The sequence below is a fragment of the Mus caroli genome, unplaced genomic scaffold (genome assembly GCF_978045245.1).
Source record: "Mus caroli unplaced genomic scaffold, Mus_caroli_1 scaffold_2, whole genome shotgun sequence".
NCBI classification, from domain to species: Eukaryota; Metazoa; Chordata; class Mammalia; order Rodentia; family Muridae; genus Mus; species Mus caroli.
The window spans coordinates 47,018,864-47,044,327 of record NW_028227257.1 but is presented as its reverse complement, the minus strand read 5'-3'; the positions used below and the strand labels follow the sequence as shown (position 1 = coordinate 47,044,327).

At 42.3% G+C, this 25,464-nt stretch overlaps 2 protein-coding genes across 7 annotated transcripts; one reads left to right on the top strand and one right to left on the bottom strand.

Annotated features, from left to right (window-relative positions):
• Window positions 1-1,286: 1,286 nt before the first annotated feature.
• LOC147005807 (uncharacterized) lies at window positions 1,287-3,986 on the bottom strand. 2 transcript variants are annotated; one of them, XR_015046155.1, is made up of 3 exons: window positions 3,433-3,986; window positions 2,736-2,910; window positions 1,287-2,413 (listed from the first exon to the last, which is right to left on the bottom strand). XR_015046155.1 is itself a non-coding variant. In XM_085833923.1 (3 exons), the coding sequence occupies exons 1-3, from the start codon at window positions 3,597-3,599 to the stop codon at window positions 2,374-2,376; spliced, it is 321 nt and encodes a 106-aa protein (XP_085690049.1). In that variant the 5' UTR covers window positions 3,600-3,986; the 3' UTR covers window positions 1,287-2,373. The 2 variants fall into 2 exon arrangements, 1 of the variants encoding a protein (XP_085690049.1); XM_085833923.1 differs by having other exon boundaries at window positions 2,797-2,910.
• On the top strand, window positions 2,890-23,797 carry Crls1 (cardiolipin synthase 1). 5 transcript variants are annotated; one of them, XM_021155261.3, is made up of 7 exons: window positions 2,890-3,368; window positions 6,226-6,363; window positions 11,466-11,595; window positions 18,385-18,470; window positions 19,347-19,415; window positions 21,103-21,194; window positions 22,857-23,797. In XM_021155261.3, exons 1-7 carry the CDS (start codon window positions 3,060-3,062, stop codon window positions 22,942-22,944), a joined length of 912 nt encoding a protein of 303 aa, XP_021010920.1. In that variant the 5' UTR covers window positions 2,890-3,059; the 3' UTR covers window positions 22,945-23,797. The 5 variants fall into 5 exon arrangements, with proteins under 5 accessions (XP_021010920.1, XP_021010939.1, XP_021010945.1 ...); XM_021155280.3 differs by lacking the exon at window positions 2,890-3,368 and adding an exon at window positions 3,991-4,126; XM_021155286.3 differs by lacking the exon at window positions 2,890-3,368 and adding an exon at window positions 5,443-5,550.
• The last annotated feature ends 1,667 nt before the right edge of the window (window positions 23,798-25,464 follow it).

The window sequence follows — 25,464 nt, the reverse complement described above, 5'->3', positions numbered from 1 at the left end:
TAAATGTTTCCATTATTTTATCTAAATAGCATAAGCATATGCTTTGACTCATCATATTTTTAGTAGTGTTTTTTAGTTTTGTATATCAGATGTCTAGCAGGCATTCAGCTAATACAAAAACAGATTAGTATGTGTTCAGGTGAACTTTTACTTAAAACATTAAACTTTGGCTCTCCTAAATTGTTCAGGTCACAAAAACTCCTCATTCATTTTTAACTTTATGGTTATGGGCAGTGGGTCTGACTTGGGTTCTCATTTGAAAGTAGTGGAAATTTATTGACTTAATTAGAAGTCTTTTCTGGGGCTAGAGAGATGGCTCAGTGGTTAAGAGCACTGACTGCTCTTCCATAGGTCCTGAGTTCAATTCCTAGCAACCACATGGTGGCTCACAACCATCTGTAATGGGATCCAATGCCCTCTTCTGGTGTCTCTGAAGAGAGTAACAGTGCACTCACATAAATAAATCTAAGAAGAAGAAGAAGGAAGAAGAAGAAGATTGACTGCTGCTGATTTTTTTTTAATTTTTTTATTTATTATATAAAAGTACACTGTAGCTGTCTTCAGACACTCCAGAAGAGGGCGCCAGATCTCGTTGTGGATGGTTGTGAGCCACCATGTGGTTGCTGAGATTTGAACTCTGGACCTTCGGAAGAGCAGTCGGGTGCTCTTACCCACTGAGCCATCTCACCAGCCCCCTGATTTATTTATTTATTTTTTTTTTTAAATCTCTGAAAAAAAAAAAACTTCAGTAGTTTGTAAAATAAAACTAGTCTCTCGCCGTGGTGCTTAAGGTGTTCTGCCTCTGTGCCTCATGGATGCCATCCCTGTACCTGGAAGAGTGTCTGCGGAAGGTGAAGGGATGGCTCGCCTGCTGCATCAGCAGCAGCAAGAAGCACTGTTCATCGGGCCTCCTCAGAAGAGAAAGCACATACAGAGCCATGGGCCTGAAAAAGCTGGATTCCATGCTGAGGGGTTTCCTGTGGTCTGCTTCAAGGAGGCAGGACCAATGAAATCAGAATTCATCATGTTTTTGTGAGTCTTCAAATGGAACTGGACCTCTACCCAAAGCATTCTTTGTATATATAGCCAATAAGCACGTTAGCATTTAACAGACACTGATTAGAAATTAGTTACTTACGGGCAGTGGTGGCACACTTGGGAGGCAGAGGCAGGTGGATTTCTGAGTTCGAGGCCAGCCTGGTCTACAGAGTGAGTTCCAGGACAGCCAGGGCTACACAAAGAAACCCTGTCTCAGAAAACTAAAACCAAAAAAAAAAAAAAAAAAAGAAACTAAACTAAACTTTACTTAACTAAAAAAACCAAAATACCCAAAAGCTGAGTTGGGGAGATGGCTCAGTTGGTTAAGTCTGAGTAAGATCCTCATGTAAAAAGCCAAGGATGCCTCATTTGTAACCCTAATGCTGGGTGGAGGTAGGAGAGAGGCAGTTTCCTGAAGCTCCCTGGCCAGCCTGAACTGATGAAGCCATTCAGCATCAGCCTCTGCCCCCAACACCTACACACATACAAAAAGCAGTGTGCATTGAGTAACCAAAATAGAGCAAATCCTAATATTTTACAATGAATATTTAACTGATAGTAAATACAAAATGAAAATGAAATGAGGGATAATATGCCATAGAATACCATAGAAATATTAAACCCTGACTTGAAGGAACCAAGTGGTAGCTGATATTATAAATATGATCAAAGTCAGCTGGTTAGATTAGCTGCAAGCAGCTCCATCAGTTGACCCATCCATCCCAAAATGGGCCGATCAGACCACTGTATTAAAGGCTAAGACTATATATACAAGGGGTTGTAACTCATGAACAGAAACTAACTTTGTTTTTTTGAGACAGATTTTCTCTGTGTAGCCCTTGCTGACCTGGAACTTACAGAGCTCTATCAGCCTCTGCCTCCCAAGTGCTGGGATTAAAGGTGTGCACCACGACCGCCTGGATTTATCTTTTTACTTCTTTTTCTCTTTGTTTCATACCACTGCTTAGATTTTTCTCTTTCCTTTTCTTCATTTTTTCTTTCTTTCTTCCTTTTTTAATTAAAAAAAAAAAAAGTCCAGGCCTCTGGCCAAAACCAAAACAAAATAAAGATGATCTTGATAAAATGCTCCTTAAGACTACAATCATCAAATGTGATTTGGGCTTTACGAACAACTTCCAGGTGAGTGTGTGCCATCACAGACTGGGCTGAAGAACCGTGGAAAGACTGCAAGACATCACCACGTGGTGGCCTTTCACTGGTTTGGTTCTTGCCCGACCTGGATTCAAGGCCCTGGGTTCAAGCTCAACGCTATAACAAAATGGTAGGAGCATTTGTAAGGTTAGAACAGTGAACTGATTTGTTACTAGTTCAGACTTAGAATAAGCAGGTTTCTCCTGTCCACGGGTTTGTGTACCTGTAAAAGTAAAGGCAAATACAGAAGGCATGTTAGAGTTGTTGAGGGATAAATAATGACACTATAACGCATACAGTAAGCACTTCCCAAGTAAACAATTGGTGATTGCTATTATTGACATTTCCCTTTGCTACTCTATTCATACGCATTTAGTGCTAAGGAAGTAGAGTCGGTACTTAGCTACTTTGATGCCAACACTAATGCTTTACATCCCCAGTGATAATACAGAGCCATGCACACCAGCGGGCCACTTGGCATCAGGCAGGACCTGATGTAAGTGGCTTCCTGTGGCCACGTGGCACTCGCTCTTGGTCTTCCCTACCTGTCATTCTTCTTAGCCTGCAGGCACAAGCGGCTCTGCTCACTAGTCAGGTCTTCCTAACCTGCGGGCCTTAGCTGTTCGTGCTCGCCGCTGCCGCCCGGGGGCGCCGGTGAGCAGAGCGGCTGGGTGTCGTGAAAACGTCGTGAAAACGGACTCCCTTGGCGGTTCAGGCCACCTGTATAAGCGGAAAGTGCCAGAGTGTAGAAATTAGTATGGAGCTGTCCATACGGCCTCGGCACCGCTCGATTTCTCTAGAGAAGCTGGCGGCCGGTGCCAGGGGCTTTTGAGTTCTCGACTCTTGGACTCCGTGGAGGCCACACGGCCATGTTGGCTTGGCGCGTAGCGCGCGGCGCGTGGGGCCCTCTTCGCGTGGCCGTCCGGCCTCCGGGGGCGCGGCTCGGCAGGGGCGGCTCCCGCAGGGCCCTGCTGCCGCCCGCGGCCTGCTGCCTCGGCTGCCTGGCTGAGCGCTGGCGGCTGCGGCCGGCCGCGTTCGCCTTGCGGCTGCCGGGCGCCGGCCCGCGGACCCACTGCTCGGGCGCGGGGAAGGCAGCTCCGGAGCCCGCCGCCGGAGGAGGAGGTGCCGCCGCGCAGGCCCCCAGCGCCCGATGGGTCCCGGCGAGCGCCGCCAGCTCGGTACGTGCGAGGGAGGGTCGGCGGGACGCAGGTGACGGGCTCGGCGCTCTGTCGCGACACTCACCCCGTGTTCTGGGAAGTTACGGACAGCCAGGGCGTTCGATCTTGGTGAACTTCAGGGGTCCCCCGCCGGGTACAGTCTCTGGCCAAGTTAGAACCCACTGTAATCCTCTTCTGTGCACACCCGTTGCTGGGAGGGTGTCTGCACGTTGCATAGGTAAAAACAACCATCGCCCGTCTAGTTAATCTGTTTTTAATTTTTTGAAGTGAATCTTCAGGGTATAGGTTAAGTTCGGCGGAACCTTAAGAACGGCCCTTCTGTCCGTTTGTGCAGATTTACAGCATCCTTTGGCCTTTAGTAATCTTAAACAGTAGCACGGAGGAGGCTTAGGTTGTAATGAAAAGATCTTTCAACTTTGTATTATAGAAAGCTTCAGACTATTCTTGACGTAACAGAAGGATTTGTTCACCTTGCCTGATAAGATAACTTCCCAAGCAGGTGACACCAGAGCATGAGTGTGGCCCAGCTTTTGATGTCATGTTAGCAAGCCATGCAATTATTACATCTTCAATTGTTAGGTCTTCAGCGGCCACTGTACTGCCCTGCTCTCCTCAGTTACACAGCATGGGCTGAGGTGGCCACACCCCGGCAGGGGTCACAGCTTCAGGCCTAGCTTTAAAACTCTTGGAGATTGAACGCCGGATGCTTTGAAGTTGCCCTCAACCTGGCTGAAGCCCTTCCCAGCACAGTTGGCCGAGTATGCCACAGGTTATCTGGTTGGGTAATTTGAGATTAAGCTTTGTCGACTTTCACAAATGTCCAAATGTAATAACTAGATATTAATGAGCTTTTTGTAGGTTTTTGTTTTTCGAGACAGCTCTTCTCTGTGTAACAGCCCTGGCTGTCCTGGAACTTGTTCGGCTGGCCTCGAACTCATGAGATTCACCTGCCACAGCCTCCCGAGTGCTGAGATCAAAGGCCTGCACCACCACCATGCTAGCCCGTGAACATTTTTTTGTAGGGCACAGGCGCACTTACTGGCCCGGTAGCCAGCTGTAGTTGTGTTGTGTCTTTACCAAGGGGAGTGAGGAGGCTGCGTGCAGCTTTCTATTTAGTCGTGCTCTATCAGTGTGTTAGAGTAACTTTGGAGCTCTTCATTCTTAGCTTTTGCTTGCTTGTTTTAGTTTTGAGATAGGGTTTCTGTGTGTAGCTCTGGCTGTCCTGGAACTTAATCTATAGACCAGGCTGGCCTCTGACTTCGAGATCCACCTGCCTCTGCCTCTTGAGTGCCCAAGTAAAAGGCGTGTGCCGCCACAGTCTGATGGCTTTTGCTTTCTAACACAGCCCTGAGCTAGCTACCTTTCTCTCTTCCCAGCTTTTGTGAGTTGCTGTAATATTGCGTCAGTATTTGACTTTGTTCCACAGTGTGGTCAATAGCTTTACTCTTTTCATTACACATACAAAGGTCAGGGCAAATCTCGAGCTGGCTCACCAGCTTGATACTTTTTCTAAATTTCGGGAACATTTCTAATCTTTGAACCTGGGTGAAATGAGCTTGTTTTCATACAACTATATAGCGTAGTCCTACTTGAATAGAATTTTCCAGCTTCTGATTTGGCCATTGTCCCTATAGAATTTGAAGTTCTATAATTTTCAGTGACAGTATTCTCCACCTGCCTCCAACAACCACCGTATTATTCCTCTACACCGACACGCTTTCTGTTGGGTTCTTAGTATCAAATGCCTTTTCTTATGAGGTAGGTGGGTCATGAGCTGTTTAAAGATGATCTTGAGAAGTGAGCACTGCCACTTTTTTCTTTTGGTTCATGCAAACATACTTGCTACTGACACACACAATGATCTCGGCTTCCCTGGACTGTCTTTTCACACTCCACGTGTGTTCTGGGAACTGAGGTTGTCAGAGTGGCCGTAAGAACCCATACCCAGTGAGCTCACCAGCCTGCTTTTTTTTTTTTTTTTTTTTTCTAAAAAGGTTAATGTTTAGGCAAGTTGGTTACTGACTTACTGATTTAAAGGGATGCTAAAATGCTTCTTCAAAGACAACATTCAAGGGGGTGGAATCTTGACTAATGGAGAAAACAGTTGAGGCTCCAGGGAAAGATATTTTCTTGTTGTTTGTGTACCGTGTGGCACAGGTGCTGCAGCTTTGCTGGCTTAGAGGTTGGAGTGCGCTCATGAGTTCTCTCTTTGGTGGTGGTGGCGTCCTTCAGTGCCATTGCTGGGAGCCCTTCGGGTAGTGCCAGTGTCTAACATGTCCTTCAGTGCCGTTGCCGGGAGCCCTTCTGGTAGTGCCAGTGTCTAACATGTCCTTCAGTGCCGTTGCCGGGAGCCCTTCTGGTAGTGCCAGTGTCTAACAGCTTTGCTCCACAGGAAGTTTCAAGGAACCAGAAATCCCAGGCAGGAGCTTGAGACTGCCTCAGGCTTTTACTTGAGGGAGAGTCTGAACATCTCTATTGCTGCTTTTGACAGATTTATAGAACTCTCCATTTCTATCTATCTCTGTCTTGGATTTAGCAGCTTTTGACGAGAGTACCTGGATTTGACAATTTGGGGTTTTTTGTTGTTGTTGTTGTTTTACTGACAAAATTCTAGTCTGTTTGGCTACTTAGAAGATCTTTCAAATCTTTTGCTTTAATGAAGTCATTAGAAGCTAGATTATATGGTGAATAAGGCATGCTCATCTTTTACATTTAAAATTTCTCTATATGAATATATTTATATATACGTGCTTACAAGAATTAAAGTTTATCTTCTTACTCATCAGTTAATAAGGTATATAGTTAAAAGTATGAATTTATAGCATTTTATTTAAATTGTGCTGTCTTTGTCTTTCAGTATGAAAATCCATGGACAATCCCAAATTTGTTGTCAATGACAAGAATTGGCCTGGCCCCAGTGTTGGGCTACCTGATTCTTGAAGAAGACTTTAATATTGCACTAGGTGTTTTTGCTTTAGCTGGGCTAACGGATTTGGTAAGTTTTGAATATATTTGCTTTTTTCTCCCTTTCAAATCCCATGCTGTCTGTAACTCCCGTTGTAGCCTCGCCTTAGCATTTTCTGGAAGGATGTTCTCAGCATGAGTGTGATCTAGTACTTTGTGTAAGGACTTGCCTTTAGCATCCATGTGGGACTGCTTGATAAGATTTAAGGGATCGTGTTAAGGTTTTAGAGAACTCCAGGAGAAGGTAATCTTTAGCCCTGGTGTTTAACTTTTCCAAAGGAGAAACCTCCTTAGAAATGCTCCAGGCTGAGTGCTTGCTGTGAAGTAAGTAAAGAGCGAGCAGACCTGGAACGCTTGTGTGTGCTGTGGAAGAAGTAGCCTGATGTGCACGTGGTAGGTGTTCATTACTGTCCCAGGGAGCCAGGGTGTGCCCTGCCCGAGAGCCGGTGCAGGCCCGTGTCAGGTTGGCCTCCAGCTGCTCAGCTGTGACCACTGTGCAGAGAAGGTCTTGGTTTGAGGTGAGACTGGACATGCTTTCTTCTACTTCCTAAGCATGTGCACAAGGAGAGGGACTCTCTCTGAGATCACTCTTGCCAGTTAAAGTGTGATATAAAATTGGGAGAGTAATTTTAGAATAGAAGTCTTGGTTACTTTTTCTGACTGACCACTACCATCATATATGGCTGTATTATTATTTACCTTTTCACAAACGATTTGAAATGATTTATAAAATTCCAAGCCTACAAACAAACACCATTGGGAGAGGTGGAGAAGGACAGAGGAAACACTAGAGCTAAGGACAGTGTGAGCACGTGGAGATGGAAACAGTATCTTCTCGTTCAGGGAGTGCCTGGGAGGCACAGTTTCTATGTCTTCAACCCTATTTGGGTTTTTTTTCTTTTTGACAGTTTGCTCTGTATTTATTTAATGATACTAGAAAATTCGTTTTCTTTTTTTTTTTTTTTTTTTTTTTTTGGGTTTTCGACACAGGGTTTCTCTGTAGCCCTGGCTGTCGTGGAACTCACTCTGTAGACCAGGCTGGCCTTGAACTCAGAAATCCACCTGCCTCTGCCTCCCGAGTGCTGGGATTAAAGGCGTGCGCCACCACGCCCGGCTCAAAATTCGTCTTCTAAAGTAAAATGTTTGCTTTTCCTGTTGTGGTTCACAGAGACAGCACTTGCCTAGTAGCAGTAGCAGTAGTGTTCAGGCTAGAATTACCTGAAGGTTTTGAAGGCGGACAGAGGCAAGCATTTGCATTGTCTTATGACGTTTCTAAGTGTGCCCCAGGTACAGCCTTTCACAGGAACTCTTGTCCTTTCTTGACAGATGTTTGTTTTCCTTTGTCACCATCTGTCGTGTTCTCACCATCTCTCCCCATTCTTTACTGCTCTCCCACTGCACCCTGACGGTCTCCACCCATTACTGGGGAGGGCTGAAAGTCTGCCCTGGAATTTTAGACTGATAAGAATGCTTTAAGCCGGGCGTGGTGGCGCACGCCTTTAATCCCAGCACTCGGGAGGCAGAGGCAGCCGGATTTCTGAGTTCGAGGCCAGCCTGGTCTACAAAGTGAGTGCCAGGACAGCCAGGGCTACACAGAGAAACCCTGTCTCAAAAAACAAAACAACAAAAAAGAATGCTTTAAGTTGTAAAGTTTTTTGTTTTCAGATATTGGGTTCACTTTTTATATTTGTTAATTTGTGGGGGTTTTGTGGGGCAGGAATCACCTGCCACATGAAATGGCCTCATTGAGTGAAGGAAGAGCCCCATTAACAAGTGTGACATGACCGGTGGGCATAGAAACCAGAATTAGCTGGTGCCATACTGTGGACCATTTCTGTGGAGCCTTTGATTCTTCTGCACTCACCAGCTTTAAACAGGGCAACGGCGGGATCTGAATGTGTGGGGAGTGAGCTAAGTACTGCTATGCTGATCTACTGGGCAGGTGATGGCAGGGAAACAGGTATACCAAGGTACACACAAGTAACACTTTGGGGCATGGGGAACACGAGACAGGACAGTTTAGGGGAAAACACGGGTTCTAATGCCTGTTGCTTGTGCTGAGACAGTAATGTAGGGCAGGGGACATGAGAAGAGGAGCTGGCAGTGTTTAAGTGAGGGAGAGGGAGAGAGAGGTGGGCAGTAGAAAAGAAACAGAAGCCTGGGGGAGAGGGGATAGGAGAGAGCAAGAGGGGAAGCTTGGGCAGGGTGGTGTCCCAGAGATGGTGACCAGAAAGCTGCTATTGTGCTGAGGTCATCTGATGGCACATGGGTGATCTGCAGGAGAACTTTCTAGAGGAAGGAGCAAGGTTGGCCTAAGCTAATAAGCAAGGTAGGGGTGGTAATGGCTGGCCCTGCTTTTAAGGAAATTTTGCTCTGTAGGGGAACAGAGAAAGAGGGCCAAGGAATGGTTGTTTTAGAAATAGGTGTATTGGGAAATATTTTGCACTAGCTGAGTGATAAAAGACACGGTGGAAGAGGGAAAGACTGTACAGAGAGATAGGAGGAAGAGGAGAAAACAACAAACAGGGATGGGCTTCAAGTAGGGAAGTCAATATGTCTACGCCTGAGCTGGGCCATCCCTGTATTAGGTGCAACAGGAGGAGGACTGGCTGTCTTTTCCTGTTTTCTTCTTGGAGAGAATAGACATGGCTGTGGGCTAGAATGAGAGCATTTAGTAGGAATGACGTGGGTCATGGGTAACCTAATATCTAAGCATGATAAGAAGAGATAGATGCTGTCAGTAGATGAAGGGTGGCCAGGAATTGAGTGCCCATAGGTTTGCAGTCATGAGTTTGTGAGGTTGGGCCATTTCTGTATTTTTCTTGAGCAGTGATTATCCATTTGCATGTAGGCCTGAAGTACACGGCTGTGGTGTTGAGGGAGGGGTGAGGTGCAGTGAAGGAGTTGTACACATTTGCAAAGGACGATGCCAGTTAGAGGAACAGTGAATACGGGAGATGATGGTGAAAGTGAGCTGTGCAGAACAAACTACAGAAAGCGGGGTCTCCAAGCCCTTAGCTCCCTGCTGCAGACATTGTATGTCTAGTTCACTTAAGAAAATAGCTGAGCAGGTGTGCAGGCCTATAATCCTAACACCAAAGGCAGGCTGATAGTTGCAAGTTTTGGACCAGTGAAGACTACATAGTGGATTCTGGGCTACAGAGTAAGAGAACTTGTCTCTGAAAAACAAAACGGACAGACAAAAAAAAAAAAGAGCCTAGAGGGTGAGGCTGAGGGGAAGGGGAAGGGAAGAGGAAGAAAGCTGATAGGTTGCTCTGATTGTGATTGGAGTAGATAGTAACTACCTTTTTTGAGGACTCTAAGACTGGACAAGTATTAATCATATTACTTGCTGAAGGCAGCCACGGCTTGTGTAGGTGGGTGACATCTGTTTAAACAGGAGGAAGGCCAGGCAACCAGCCTTGCTCAAGGTCAATGCAAGAAGGGAATGCAAAACCAGGACTTGAACCAGTTAGTTCTCTCTGCTGTTCTGTTTGTGTTGTTGTGGATGGGTTTTCTTTTGCTGTGCTAGGCTAGGGATCATCCCCAGGCCTAGGCCAATTTCTTATCTACTCCTGTAGGCCTGTCTCCTTGAACTTCCTGAATACTTGCAACGAGGAGGACGTACTGTCTTTAAAGGGTATCATGCCTAATTGCAAACAAGTTAGTTTTCGTAGAAATTGCAAACATTTGTTGAAGTATAAAGTTAAATAAAGTGAGTTCCATACATCAGAGCCTGGGTAAACAGGACACTTCCGTCTGTGCCATGTAACTAGGCAGCACCTGGTTTTGGTTCTTTTTGTGGCCCCAATGACTCAAGTCTGGCCCTTTTTCAAATAAGGCTGGAGATTCAGTTTTTATGGTAAAAAGCTTGTCAACTAAGTGTGATCTGTGCTTTAAATTACTGTTTTTAATTAAAATAATAATAATAATAAAGTAATTTGCCAGGCATGATGGTGATGCTTTTAATCCTAGCTCTTGGAAGGCAGAAATAGGAGAATTTCTGTGAGTTCAAAGGCCAGCCTGGTCTACGTAATAGTGAGATCCTGTTTCAATAAAAGAAAGGAAGGAAGAAAGAAAAGAGAAAAGAGAAAAAAGCTCCAGGCAGTGGTGGAGCTCACCTTTAATCTCAGCACTTGGGAGGCAGAGGCAGGTGGATCTCTGAGTTCAAGGCCAAACTGCGGAGCAAATTCCAACACTGGTAGGACTACACAGAAAAACCCTATCTTAAGAAACAAAACAAAACAAACAAATCAACAAAAGATACTTAAGTATTAGCATTTTACCCAGGGTAGGTACAGAGGATGAGTTTTTCACTCAAATATAGGTAATAAAAGCATAGTCAGAACATTGAATTCATAGTGGTACTAAAATTGTGTGTGTGTGTGTTGAGGTGCAGGTCATCAAATCCAGAGCCTCACAGAAGCTGGCTAGTCAGTATTCTTCACTGAACTCTAGCCTAATCCTTTGAACACAATAAATTTTAAAATTGAGAAATAATCTTACCATGAGTTAGATAAGAGAGATGGTTCTGCCAGGACTTGAACCAGTTCAGTGGGCCTGAGATCACAGACCACATCAGACAGCTGCCAGCTGTCTGTACCTCCAGTCCAGAGGATCTGACAGTCTCCTTTGGACTTTGTGGACACCGCACACACGTAGCTTAGACACACACACACACACTGAAATAAAGAACCCACAAGAGTCAGATACTACAGTAAAACGGATGTGAAAGCTTGAGTGTCACAGTTAAAAAGTAGTCCTGAAAGGTGTCCACTTGGGCTCAAAAGAGTAGGTCCTGGTCCCTCTCAGACAGTCCGCTTTCTGTGAGTTTTGTGAGGTTTCTTCATTTCTATGTCTATGTTTGGGTTCATCCCACATGGGAACGTTATAGAAATAGTGAGAAGTCAGTAGGACACCGTGAAGGAGAAAGAACAATAGTATAAATGTGAAATTCATTTCAGACTAATTGCTATTTTAAAAACTAAAGGAGTAAGAATGTTTGGGAATAAGAAATGAGATTTTACTGACATTTTCTGAAAGTATAGTTGTTTTTTTTGGTATCTCTTAAGCTTCAAATGATCTATTCTGCTTGAATTATGATGTTTATTTAAAAAACACTTCTATTTTCAGTTGGATGGATTTATTGCTCGAAACTGGGCCAATCAAAAATCAGCATTGGGAAGTGCTCTTGATCCACTTGCTGATAAAGTTCTTATCAGCATCTTATATATTAGCTTGACCTATGCAGATCTTATTCCAGGTAAGAACACTGTCATGTGTACGTTAAATAACAAGGAAGAACAATGGTAGTGAGCTTAGGCCTTTTCTTGAAAGAAATGGCTTTTCTTCCAAAATATACTTTTAACTTTAAATTGTTTCCTCAATTTTAAATAAACTGTTTTGCTTATCACAGTCACACTGCTTATTACAGAATTTGTATCTTTGTTACACTAAATAACTTTGTTCAAAATTAATTGAGATAATAATACACGATTCATAATACTCTAGAAATTTTTGGTGATGCATTGTGTTTTAGTGGCCAGATATTTGGAAGTGATTTAAAGTCTTTGTAAGTCACTGATTTTTCTTTTCAGTTTTTATTTAATGTATATGGTATGTGTGAGTGTTTTGTCTGCATGTATGTCTGTGCCCACTTGGTGCCTGGTGCTGTAGAAGAAGTTATCAGGTCCCCTTGTCTAGAGGAATTAGAGATAGAGACTGGTGTAAGCTGCCATGTGGGTCCTGAAATGGAACTCAGGTCCTCTAGAAGACCAGCCAGTGCTCTTAACTGCTGAGCCATCTCTCCAGCCTCCATGGTTATCTTTATTAAGTACAGTTTATTCATGATGGGAACTCTGATTCTATGAAGATATCTGTACAAATGTACATTATTACTGTGCAATTTCAAATCATACATATATAATGCATTATCTGAATACTTCATGGTCTCTTACTCTGAGCATTCACTGTACATGCTTCTTTGGTTCTTCATTTTGTGCTTAGACTGTATGTATTTCTCAAGCAGTTTTTCTTCCTCATCCCCTAGCAAGAGTTAGAAGCAGGGTTTGAGAACAGAAGCTGGTCCATTGTTGGTGTCTGGAAGAAGTGTAATGGAGTCTCATTCTGGTCTTTTAGTGTCCATTAGTGTCCTTTGTTTGTATCTGGTAGGCAGACTGTAATGATGTCTCATTCTGGTTCTACATATGGTCCTTGAGTGTCCATCACTGATGTTCGGTAGACAGTGTGTAGTAATGTTCGTCCAGCTTGATGTCTTTGGTTTTCTAAGTGCTCCAGGCATATTAGTTAGATACTCTTAGCTGTTTCCAGTTATGATACTAGAATTGGCTTTTTCCAAAACGATTTCCCCATGGTAAATAAAAATCTGTTGGGTTTTGATTGATTTGGTTGCATGGAATTTATAGCTGTCTTTGGAACTTTTGGCATTCTTTACAAGAGTCTTCTGCGTCACATATGTCACGTATCTACAATATTTAGGTTTCCTCTGATGTCTTTCAGAGTTTTATAATTTTCTTCAAGACAGTAATACATTTTTGATAGATTTATTCTCAAGTATTTGATAGTTCTTAATGTTCTTACCAGTGGAAGGCCTATTGTGTATTAGTTGATATGTCGACAATCAGCTTTTTCCTAATGTTAGCCAGTGTCTAGTGCAACATTCTCCTTCTGACTATGCTAAAGTCTGCCTTGTCTCCAGGCCCAGTATACACTGGCCCTGTTAATGACTTTCTTTTATTATCTCTGACTTCCTCACTGCCCTGAGTTTCTCCTGCTGAGCAGGAGCAAGCTGACTCACCCTGGCTGAGACAAGGCTTTCCGCAGCCACTTGGTGGGGTGACTCCTCTAGAGATCCTCTCTTCAAGTTTAATAGTTTTTCTTGGAAATTTTTGCCAAGTGTCTATTATGATGGGACACTGAGAACTCTTTTTTGGTATATTATTGGTCTAGGGTCTCCCCCGGACCGCCACTCCCCCTTAAGCTGCTGTTAATGAGCTGGGTGCATTGTTTTTTTTAAGGTTAAAACAACCTGTGGTTCCTGGTGGAAATCTAGCTTGGCCAGGGTGCATTCTGGAGATATTGGTGGATTTGGCTTGATTGTATTTTGTTGAGATTTCTCATTTGATTCATGAGTTAGTCTGGCATATTTTTTGTGTGGGGAGGTGCTCTTTGTGATTTTTGCTCTGCCAGCAGCTTTATACTTGATAGGTATGATCCGACACTGAGCTAAATCCTCAAGCTGTAGCTTGAAATTTTTTTTTCTTAAAAAAATGTTTGTTGGTTTTTAAATTAATGTTTTAAGTTATAATATAGTGGGTTTTATCATGGCATCTAAATTACACATTGTTCTCAGTCATTCCTGTCCCGTTGCCTCCCCTGAATCCTTTTCATTTTCAGGTTAGCCCCCTCTGCTTCCTGTTACACATGTTATTATTACCTGCCCTGTGACCCACCTTGCTTAAGAGCTTCTTCTTTCAAGGAGCTCCTCTCTAGCTTTATGGCCCATGTATGTAAATACTCAAATACATGCCTAAACATGCATTGCATTCATGTAAAAATCTTAAATTTAAGTTTGACACAAGAGAAAACCCATGGGTTTTTGTTTGTTTGTTTTTGTTTTTGTTTTTTGGTTTTTTGAGACAGGGTTTCTCTGTGTAGTCCTGGCTGTCCTGGAACTCACTCTGTAGACCAGGCTGGCCTCGAACTCAAAAATCCACCTGCCTCTGCCTCCCAAGTGCTGGGATTAAAGGCGTGGAAAACCCTTGTTTTTGAGTCTGGCTTTTTTTTAGCCTAATATGTTGCTGCAAATGTCATAAATCTCTTTTTTGTTTAATTGCTTACAAATTTTGTTTATCCATCCATTTATGAACATCTAGGCTGGTTCCGTTTCCTGGCTTTTGTGAATAGCACAGCAGTAAACATGCATGTCTCTGTATGCTGACTAGAGTCCTGCTGTGTCATCAAGAGCGGGGTAGCTGGGTTATGTGGTTCTGTCTCTTGAGGAAGCTCCTACAGATTTCTATAGTGATTGCATTCCCACCACCAGAGTGTGTTGTGATTTTTCTTGGTGATAGCCATTCTCTCTGGGTCCCTGTCTCTAGTAGCCTCATCAAACAGGTTAATTTTTTCTTCTGTTCTTGGATTGTGTTTATGTGACATTATGTTGGTTTTTTAAAATTTTGATGTTTGATAGAATTTGTTGAAGCCATTGGAGAGAGTTTTGAAATGTGATTATTTTTTCTTTAATTGTTTTAGAGTAATTCAGTTTAATAATTTATCCTGTGTACATTTTGCAAGTTGTGATTCTTTGTTCCTAGGTACTTACCCAACCCATTTTATTTATATTATTAAGAAGTTTTGCCGGGCAGTGGTTGCGCACACCTTTAATCCCAGCACTTGGGAGGCAGAGGCAGGCTGATCTCTTGAGTTCAAGGACGGCCAGGGCTACACAGAGAAACCCTGTCTCAAAAACCAAAGGGGGGGAAAGTTTCTTATTTGTAGCAACTTTTTGTTGGTACCATAAGGCATATGCTATGTTATGTAGTAATGCCCTAATTTCATCTTGAATCCTGTTTCCTTCTGTCTTTCTCTTGATTAGTTTTGCCACATGTTTGCCAGTTCTATGACTTCTAACGAACCAAATATGGGTTTTGGAAAGAGTCATGGATTGTTTACTTCTTTAACTGCCACTCTCCTCCCTTCTGTTCTCTGGGTTTCCCTTGATCCTTTTTTTGTATACCAGTTCTTCTAATAGATTAAGAAAGGAATCATGGGCTGGAGAGATGGCTCAGTGGTTAAGAACACTGACTGCTCTTCCAAAGGTCCTGAGTTCAAATCCCAGCAACCACATGGTGGCTCATAGCCATCTGTAATGAGATCTGATGCCCTCTTCTGGTGTGTCTGAAGACAGCTACAGTGTATTTACATATAATAAATATTTAAAAAAAGAAAGGAATCATATGTAATGAAACATTCTTTAGTAACCATATTAAAAAATAGTAGATAGATTAAAATTTTAATAATATTTTATTTAGCCCACTGTGTTAATGTCATTGTGCTGGGCTGGTGAGATGACTTAGTGGGTAAAGGCACCTCCGAGACTGGGGACCTGGGTTCAGTCCTGGGGCCTCATAGTGGAAAGAGAGCAGAGGCACAGAGCAGTTCTCTGCCCTGCTATGCCATGGCCCCCACCACACAGGCTTACACAGTAAATAAAGCTTTAAGTGTAATTCAAAAAGTTTAGAATGTGATTCTAGTATATAATCAATAAAAAATTACCAAATTGAAGTTTAAAACTTCAAAATCGTGTGTTTATTTGCATTTACCATATCTTTCCATTCTGATGAGCCAGCTCTTAGGTTTTGACAGTACTCATGGCTGTGGGTATTGACAGCACAGCCTTATCGATGGGCCCCTTGCTGGTGGCTGTCTAGCTTTTCTGAAGCTGGGTTGAGCTGTGTTTCCTGCTTCTGTGTCTCTCTCCCCTATTGTGTGTGTTAGTGCTCCCGTCATTGTCCGTGCAGAATATCTTCCTGCTTTCATAACATTTTCTTGTCTATCTGGTTAATAATTATTTCTTACGTTGGGAATGTGGCTGAATGTCAGAACCATAGCATGCACAAAGCTCTGTAGATGTCTTTTGTTAACGATTTCAAGCTTAACAGTGTTGTCAAGAGACTATGCTCTGTGACTTTAGTCTTCCAGCCTATATGCAGTCAGATTTTTACAAACATGTGCTTCAGTGAATGGAGATTCTGATGTACTATGTTGCGAAGCTCTGTGTATCAGCTTAGTAAGTGTAATTTTCAGTCTTGTTGAACTCTTTCATGTCTTGAAACCCTTTTGGTCTGCTTATCAGTTACTGGGAGATTAGGCTGAAGATTCCTTCTTTGTGTCCTGTTTTACTCAACCCCCACCCCACCTGCCCCCAATTCTAACTTATTAGTAGTAAATATATACCTTAATATTTTTAAAATCATGCTAGTAATAGCACATAAGTTAAAATTGAATATTTATGGAAAATGGAGTATTTTATTTGGATATGGCTCACCAGATGGTTTCAGGTAGTAAAATCGTTCCAAAAGGCGCTGCCAGGTTCCAGTGCTGGACTGACTGCAAGAGCAGTTCACTGCCCAAGTTTGAGTTCCAGAGACCTCCATAACCCTTCATAGTTCTCCATAGACCTCCATAGTCCTCCATAGACCTCCATATTTCTCCATAGACCTCCATATTTCTCCATAGACCTCCATAACCCTCCATAGACCTCCGTAGTCCTCCATAGACCTCCATAGTCCTCCATAGACCTCCATAGACCTCCATAGTCCTCTGTAGTCCTCTGTAGACCTCCATAGTCCTCTGTAGTCCTCTGTAGACCTCCATAGTCCTCCATAGACCTCCATAACCCTCCATAGACCTCCATAGTCCTCTGTAGTCCTCTGTAGACCTCCATAGACCTCCATAGTCCTCCATAGAATAGACCTCCATAACCCTCCATAGACCTCCATAGTCTTCTGTAGACCTCCATAGACCTCCATAGTCCTCCGTAGTCCTCTGTAGTCCTCTGTAGACCTCCATAGTCCTCTGTAGACCTCCATCGACCTCCATAGTCCTCCATAGGCCTCCATAGACCTCCATAGTTCTCCATAACCCTCCATAGTCCTCCAGAGACCTCCATAACCCTCCATAGTCCTCCAGAGACCTCTATAACCCTCCAAAGTCCTCCAGAGACCTCCATAACCCTCCATAGTCCTCCAGAGACTTCCATAGTCCTCCATCCACCTCCATCCTTGCACAGCTTCCTTACAGTCATGGATTTTGATTTGCAGAGGTTGGCTGCATTTTAAATTGATTGTGGTTAATTTATCAGCCAGTGCTTACTGTAGAAACATTTGTTTAATGATTTTTAAAAATGCATCTATAAATCATGGTTTACATGTTTTATAGTATAGCCTGGCACATTCTCTGCTCGACACATTTTTCTCTTTGAACCAGCACTGTAATAGAGGGTGAAGCCAAGGCAAATTCAATTTGATGTGCAGTTGCAGGTGCAGAGCCAATAGAATGTCAGAACTGGAGAGGGCCCTAAACACACCCACGGATTACCTCTGAGCTGTTTGAAAATACCATGAAAGGGATATCTGTGAACTATGATTTGAATTCAGGATTTTTCCCATTAAATTTATTTTGAAAAAGATATAGGGTTATGGTTGTAACTTTGTATGGTAGAAGGCTCTAAAGTAAGTTCTCTCACCTCCCATCTAAAACATCCTCCTGTTGGCCCTGGCTCTGGGGCTGTGCTGGGAAATCTGAGGAATATGAGTTGTGGATCCCCAATGACAGTTTGGGGTTTTGGATTGTTTGGGGATTAGTAATGCCCAGCTGAAATATTCCAGAGCTCAGGAAACTGGAATCTGAAATGTCTCTTGTCTAAGCACATTGGCTAAGGAAGACTCAGCCTGTGGTAAAATTGATTGACAGGTTGGGCAGGGAGAAGAACAGATGTCTGGGTAGGAGCTAGCTCAGCAAGAGTGGAAATTTTTTTTATTTCAGGAAACTTTGTAAAACTCTAGAGAATAGGCTAAAATTCAGAGACAAGAAATCCTGAGACTTCCAGGATATTTCAACTTCTCTGACATGCGCCTTTAACCGCCTTATTGTTGCTTTTCATTGGATTCCAGTGTCTTTTTCTCAGACACTCAAATCTGAGAAGAGTCGGGTGTGGGGCTGCTGGGTGTAGCTCACACTATTACATACACACTTCAAGTTTTTAGACAGATGCACTAGAGAACACGTGGTGAGTGGATTGGAATTCTAGAGGTAGGTAAGTCACAGAGCCTGCAGTTTGTTCTCATTACAAGAAGGAGTGGAGAGACCAGGGTTTCACTGTAGGGGACTCAATCAATAAATATTTACTACAAACTCTTACTTAAGTGAAACATCGAATAGTGTGAGGCTGAATGAGTCGTTAATGCAGTCATAATATCTCTTAGTAATTTTTAAACTCATTAAAATTATTTTATATTTGATTTTTCAGTCCCACTCACTTACATGATAATTTCAAGAGATGTAATGTTGATCGCTGCTGTGTTTTATGTCAGATACCGAACTCTGCCAACACCGGTAAGGTTCAGAGCATATTCCTTTAGGATTACTTCTAACTTAATTATTGAATGCAGTTTCACTTTAGGAGAGCTATTTATGGCAGTTATTTCTTAATTTATTTACCAGGAATTAGAAAAAAAATACCTTGCAATTTGAACATATGACTAGTCCATTTTAAAAGCTGGATTTGTCGGCTGGGTGTGCTGACACATGCTTTTAATTTCAGCATCCCAGAGGCAGAAGCAGGTGGATCTCTATGAGGCTGAGACTACTCTAGGGGCTACAAGGCTACAGTGAGATCCTAATGAAAACACAAGCAAACACAAGCCTGATTTCTCTTTTAAGTCTAGTTCTTCAGTTGATGGTGTATGAAGCTCAGGGCAGCCAGGCCCCAACAGAGGTTAGAGGTGTTTCCTGTCTCCAGGTTGTCTAATGCTTCACTTATTCACCATGGACAGTCTAAAAGTGGATTTTAGGATCTATCATAGAAGGATGGAATAGCTTGCTTACGTACTGTTCGTTGACTGTAAATATTTGAGCACATAAGTATAGCATTACCTTTTTGGTTCTCAGGGAAAATGGAGATGTATTTTATTTATCTTGCTTTTTAACCTGTAGAAGAGAGTAATATAAATTTCTTTTGTGACTATGTGATGAAGCAAACTGTGTGGGAGTGACTCCATACAAATTGTGTAGCACTTGACAAATTTACATTTTGAAGAATCTTATTTTTAACAGTCTCATTATAACAACAAAGTATGTAAATAGTGCTCATTTTACTCAGTAAGCACGATATTTATACACTGGGGCGAGGCATAAGGTAAGCACTAGTGACTTTGTTAGAAACCTGAATGATAAACTGCAACTTTTTTTTTTTTTTTTTTTTTTTGCCAGCGAACACTAGCTAAGTACTTCAATCCTTGCTATGCCACGGCTAGGTTAAAACCAACATTCATCAGCAAGGTAAGATACTCATAGCAGCAGCCCTTTAAAGAAGTCAGACCTTTGTAAGCTTTTCTTATAACGACATGAATATAAGTCAGTCAGGAGCAGCTTAGAAGGAGAACACTGTTAAAAGTTTGTTTTTAAGTATGTACGTGCACATGGGTGGAGGGCAGAGACATCTTGTGGGGGTCAGTTCTCTCTTCCCATCTTGTGGGCCTGGGAGTTGAACTCAGGTTTGGCTATAGCACTTTTGATTACTGAGTCATCTCACCAACTTGAGAATGAGATAAATTTAAATGCATTAATTAGAGGGGCTAGAAAATGAGTCATGTCTGTCTTCTAAATTTTTTCAGATTGTTAGTATGTGCAGTTTATCCTTATTGATGGTCTTAAGAATTAAACCTTGAATGAAATCATAGGGCAGGTGAAAAGTGAGACGTAAGTACTCTTTGATTGAGATGCAAAATTATGAAGAGTTTCTTGTGCTTTTCCTATCTTTCATTTATCCATTTTATTGTAGGTGCCTGTGTGTAGTATAGTATTGTGTGTGTAGGCTGATGTTGGGTTGGTAGTCTTCCTCTCACTTTCCACAGTTATTGATTGAGCCAAAGTCTCCTAGTTGAATCTTGAGCTTGCCTTAGCTCCAGGGATTTCCTGTGTCTTTACCCTGCTAAGCCTTATCTAGCCCCAACCCTTTTATTTTTAAAGAGTATTAGATGAAAAGGGAATAGACAGTAATAGATAGTCTAAGTTGTCCATTGTGTTTTGCTAAGTCTTTTTCAGGATCATAAATGTATATCAACCTTTGCACAGAAAAGATATTAATGCCTTGATAAGTTAACTGAAGCCATCCGTCGGTTGCATTTCTTATAACAGAGATGTAACAGATATCTTTGAGACATTGTTTTTGTATTAGGCTCCCTTGCATAGAATATTACCACTATAAGACAGAGCTTTTGGCTTCATGTGACTTTGTGTCAGGTACAGCAGTTTGAGTGTAGCCCTTTATAGAAAGTCACTTGATGTTCTGGGACAAATGCACCAGTAAACATTTGTTCTGAAAAACACATTATTTATTTTAAAGTCAAAGTGTGATCGCTGTCATGCAGAATAAATAACAGAACTAGGGGGTGTCTCTGTACACCTTTCTCAACTGCCCGATGCTCTGTTTGTTTCATAGAATGCTGTCTTCTGACTCTTTCTGGTTCTGTTTTGTGCTGGTGAGGGTAAACAGTGCTTATTTCCCTAGAAGATTTATTTCACAACAATAGATGAATTTCAGTTGTCTGACCTCACAGGGCACTCAGGCAGCAAGATAAGTGGCCTTGGAAGTCTGGGTTCTAGGTTTTACTCTAGTGCTTACTGTGTCCTTTCACCTAAGGAGAAGCCACTTCATTGTTTGATGTTTACAGAGCTGTGTGAGGACAGCTAGGGACAAGGGCAAAGAATTGTATAGCATCATTGAACTGCTGTGGGATTCAAGGAGTGATGCTTTCTGATAGTTGACAGGTACCTATATGGGCAGGTAGGTCAGTTAGTGATTCTGAGCTGGTATTTATTCTCACGCGGGAATGCCATCTTTGGCATGGATAATGCCAGTCAATATCCAGAATGCTTAGTGTATCATGATGAGAATACCTTTGCCTCAAAAGCTTAAAGCAGGGTCCATTTGACAATGTTGACTTATAATGCCTTTATTTTTAAGGTAAATACAGCAGTCCAATTAATTTTGGTGGCAGCTTCTTTGGCAGCTCCAGTTTTCAATTATGCTGACAGCATTTATCTTCAGATACTATGGTAAGTTTACTTCAGATTTACATTCAAACTACTAAAGTTACTAAATTTACTATGATAAACTTAGAATTATTCTGAGAATATCAGTACAGTGGCTTGTGGTAAGTCTAGAATGACTTTGCTTTTGAAGTGCATAATACTAATGAACATGAGGTAGACAAGCGATGGACACCATCCTTCTCTCCCTTCTATTCTCTCCCCCACTCCTTTTCCTGACTTTGTGCACTGAGTCCACTCAGTGCTACTGTGTGTGCACAGGTACACTGGAGCATGGGCAGCCTCAGGAGCCATAGTCCTAAAGAAAGTTTTCTCTCTCTCAGCAGCCACCAGTTGCCAATAGCTCCTCAAAAAGGAGTTGAACTTTGAGTTCCTGCAGTGTCCATGCAGAATTTTTAGCTGGTTTGTGCATGCAGTTGGCTACTATAATTTCATGTGTGCAGTGTCTTTGTCATGTCCAATAAATACTGTTTTGTGGCAAATGCCCACTACCTCTGGCTCTTATAATTTTCCTCTGCTGCTTGCATGTTAATCCCTGAGCCTTGCAGTCGGGAGTGTGATATAGCTCTTCTGTTTGCTCTGTACATTCCTAACACTCATCAGAGCAGCTGCTTTTTACAGTAGATAGTGATTAACACAACTAACCAATGTGTTAGTCTTACTGTAACACAACTAACCAACGTGCACTATCTTAGTCTTACTGTAAGGCATGGAAGACAGAAGTTAGCAGTCACAACTTAGAGGGATGAGAAGGATTGCTGATGTGTTAGGAGTTTTGGAGGAAAAGAAAGTAAGAAGAGGGACAAATAACTGCAGGAAGGAAGTGTCATTTGAGCCATATTGATAGGAGAGCTGGGTGCTCAGGAGACACTGGACAGTGGTATTAAAGACCCAGCCTAGTGGAGGGTGCAGTGGGAGGGCACACAGGGCGAGCCCTTTGAATCTAATTCCTCAGCTGTGAATATCTTGAAATGTGTCAAACTCAAACTTTCAAATAAATAGGTTGTAAATAGGCTGCCATGTTGACGGTTAGTGATATTTGGTAAACATTTAATTATATTTAAAACTCACTTTAGAGCTCTAAACAAAGTTGATTGGTTAATCAAAGTAAATTATACTAAACACTTTTTAAAATGATACAGTCTAAACTTCATTTTCTTACATAAAATATAGGGGTTGGTTTTTTTTTCCCCTTTTGTATTTTGGGTTATTGATGGAGGATCTTTTTCTCTCACACTGCACCCAGATCCAACCTGATCTCCTGGTTTTGCTTCAGGGTATTGCATGACTTTAGGCCCCAAGCAGCCTTCGGAAGGAACTGTCCAGTTTGAGCCATATCGCTCCAGTCTGTTTACAGCTGCTGCTGCCATTCATGTCTGTATGAGAGTGCTTTTGTGGAAGAACATCGGACACCTAGGGTTGTGTGTGGGAAAGGATGGTCACTAGTACTACTTGTCTTTAGGCCTCCCTCGGTAATTATAGATGGCTTTTATTTGGCATCACCAGTGTAAATGAGGTCTTAAAGGAAGCCGTGAATTTCAATTTTGTAGTTACACAGTTTCACCACACAGCCCTGTTTTTTTAGCTCCTTTTCACATGTGTGCTTCATGATTTCCGCGGTCGGTGTTTTTGAGTTTGACAGCTGAATCCCATTTCTCTCTTTTCAAGGTGTTGTACAGCATTCACTACAGCTGCGTCAGCATACAGTTATTATCACTATGGTCGGAAAACTGTTCAGGTGATAAAGGGCAAATGAGAAGCACCCAGATCCAGCAGCAAGGAAGCAACTTGGTCATCGGCAGCAGCGCCAGCGAAAGCTACAGGACTTTCCTGACCTTGGTGCTCAGCTTGCAAAAGGTCTTGTCAGACAAACCATGTCTTCAAAACTGAAGACATGTACGGCGAAAATGAGCTCGATCATGGGCCTATACAGAATTTCCAGTGTATTTTTAAATACAAATAAAACTATAATGTAGAATTTTTAATCTTAGGTTTTTGATTAATTTGTGAGATGAATTATTCTTGGTATTTTTTTTATGTTTTTTAAAAACATAGTTGGTAACATGGAAACAAAGGAAAGCAGGAGGGAATTTCCTAAGATTGGATACACACCATACACAGCATGTCTATACATTTTTATGCTTGAATTTTAAATTTATAAATACATTAACAGTTCATGTGATTAATACTTGATCATTTGAAAAGTGAGAATAAACTTAGCTGTGGGTACTGTAAAGGTGTACAGAGCTTTAAAATGCAGTAAGTTTTGAAAACAAAAAAGAACAAACAAAACAGAAGGCATTGAAGTTCACCAGTAGTCTTCCAGCCTCTCAGGTACCAAATAGTTTATGTATCAGGATAACAGATAACGCAGGAGTCAAAGGGAGAACGCATGTATTACGCTTTGCATCTTACAGGCAGAGAATGACATCATGCCTTCTCCCTGTTTGTAATGGGATGTTTGTATGATACTGGAACCAGTGCTCATATGTCATGTAAATAGTATGAAACTTCTATTTTTCAAAGTTTTTTTTTTTTTAAACTTTGGGGAATCTTCTATTGTTAACATGATAAAAAAGAAATAAAAGAGCTGGAAAAAATGCCTTGCACTTGGGTTGTCCTGTGGTGTGTGTTGATGAGACTATATAAGTTCCCCGATCTGTGACGTGCACTTAGATGCAGCACTTGTCCCTGTGTTGTAAAACTGATTCCAGACCGTCTGACCATAAAGACCTGTTCTACCCGTGTGTTTAGAGAAGTGAGGTACAGGTAGAGTCAGGAGCTGAGAGGCTCCTCCACATACTAGAGGCCTTTGGTTGCCCTCTCTCCTTAGCTTAACCTAAGTATCATGTGGATGTAAAAGTTTTTCTGCACCTGCCCTTGCTTTGAAATAATGACAAGGAGACCTGGAATATTTATTGATAAACTTCTTGCACTATAGCTGGACAGGGTTCTGATTTATTCTAACCCTGCTATGCTGCCTACCACCCAGCCACGTGCCCCATTACCTACCTTCCTAGCCTCACCCTGGCTGTTCCTCCCTATCCGTGTCCTCATGGCAACTCCCTCCTGGCCACTCAACACTCTCCACCCAGGACCCCCTCGTTCAGATTGGAAGTCTAGCCTTAACTCTCCTCCCCAGCCATAGGCTGATCAGCTCTTGAACCAATCAGAGGTAAAGGAGAACAATATCTCAATATCTTACAAAATACCGAGTCAGAACATGCTTTGTAATGATGACAATACCAAACTCTGGACTGCATCCAGATGATGTCCGGGTACAGAACTCAGCATTTGAATACACTGCACAGAAACATTCCCCAACGTGCTACTATACAGTAAGCCTGTAGTCATTTTGTGGAACTGTGTGCAAATAGAAGTTAAGGGACAGAAACTCAAGCTTTATTGCATTGTGTAACTCTGTTGCTGGTCCTAACTTCTTATCCCGGAGCAGCAGCTTAGCCACTGTGGTGGTTTGGATGAGAATGCCTCCAGGCTCGGGTGTGTGAATATTTGGTTTAGGAGAAGTGTGTCACTGGGAACAGGCTTTGAGGTTTCAAGGCCACATGCCATTCTCAGTTTGCTCTCTGCTTTTGCTTGTGATACAGGATTTGAACTGTCTGAGCTTTTAGCTCCAACTGCCGTTCCTACCTGCTGCCAGCTTCTTACCCTCTGAAACCACAAGTAAATAACCCTTTCCTTATGTAAGTTGCTTTGGTCATGGTGTTTTGTCACAGCAGTAGAGAAGTAATGTAGCCAACCAGTCTTAGAACATACTAAACTCTACAACTGAATCACAGGGGCAAGAGAAAAGATGGGCAAGGCTGGCCATTGCCTCTGCCTCAACTCTCCCATAACAGTTTTCTAACTGAGAGCTGCTGAGACTAGAGATGGAAGGACTGCTGGAGCATCCAGGATGGTGATTGAGAAATGTCAAAAAGATGGCAGAGTGCTATGGAGGAAATTAGATGTTTACTCCATTTAATTATATTTGCTTATTGCGGTTATTGTTGACCCATAGTATCCTTAGTATGAAGGGTTTGATCTAGCTCTGGTCAACACACTTTTTCTGTATCTACTCTTTCAGTCCTGATGCCCTCAGGATCTTCTGTATTGAATTGTTACAAAATACATCCTGTCCATTAAACATACTAGAATTTTATTTAAATGAGAATATTAGAATATACATTTATGTATACAAATTAGCAAATTTATTAAGTGTCTCCATAGAATAGACTCAGTCTTGAGAGTAGGCTAGAAATACTGAGGCCATTTA

What these genes read in the sequence shown, in the direction of transcription:
- LOC147005807 (XM_085833923.1), bottom strand. Translation starts at nt 3,599, where the DNA reads ATGGTTGTTTTTACCTATGCAACGTGCAGACACCCTCCCAGCAACGGG. An exon ending in GTAACTTCCCAGAACACGGG is followed by an intron (nt 2,911 to 3,432) that starts GTGAGTGTCGCG and finishes CCGCTTATACAG; the next exon opens with GTGGCCTGAACCGCCAAGGG. An exon ending in CGAACAGCTAAGGCCCGCAG is followed by an intron (nt 2,414 to 2,796) that starts GTTAGGAAGACC and finishes TTACTTTTACAG; the next exon opens with GTACACAAACCCGTGGACAG.
- Crls1 (XM_021155261.3), top strand. Translation starts at nt 3,060, where the DNA reads ATGTTGGCTTGGCGCGTAGCGCGCGGCGCGTGGGGCCCTCTTCGCGTG. An exon ending in AACCAACATTCATCAGCAAG is followed by an intron (nt 19,416 to 21,102) that starts GTAAGATACTCA and finishes TTTATTTTTAAG; the next exon opens with GTAAATACAGCAGTCCAATT. An exon ending in ATTTATCTTCAGATACTATG is followed by an intron (nt 21,195 to 22,856) that starts GTAAGTTTACTT and finishes TCTCTTTTCAAG; the next exon opens with GTGTTGTACAGCATTCACTA.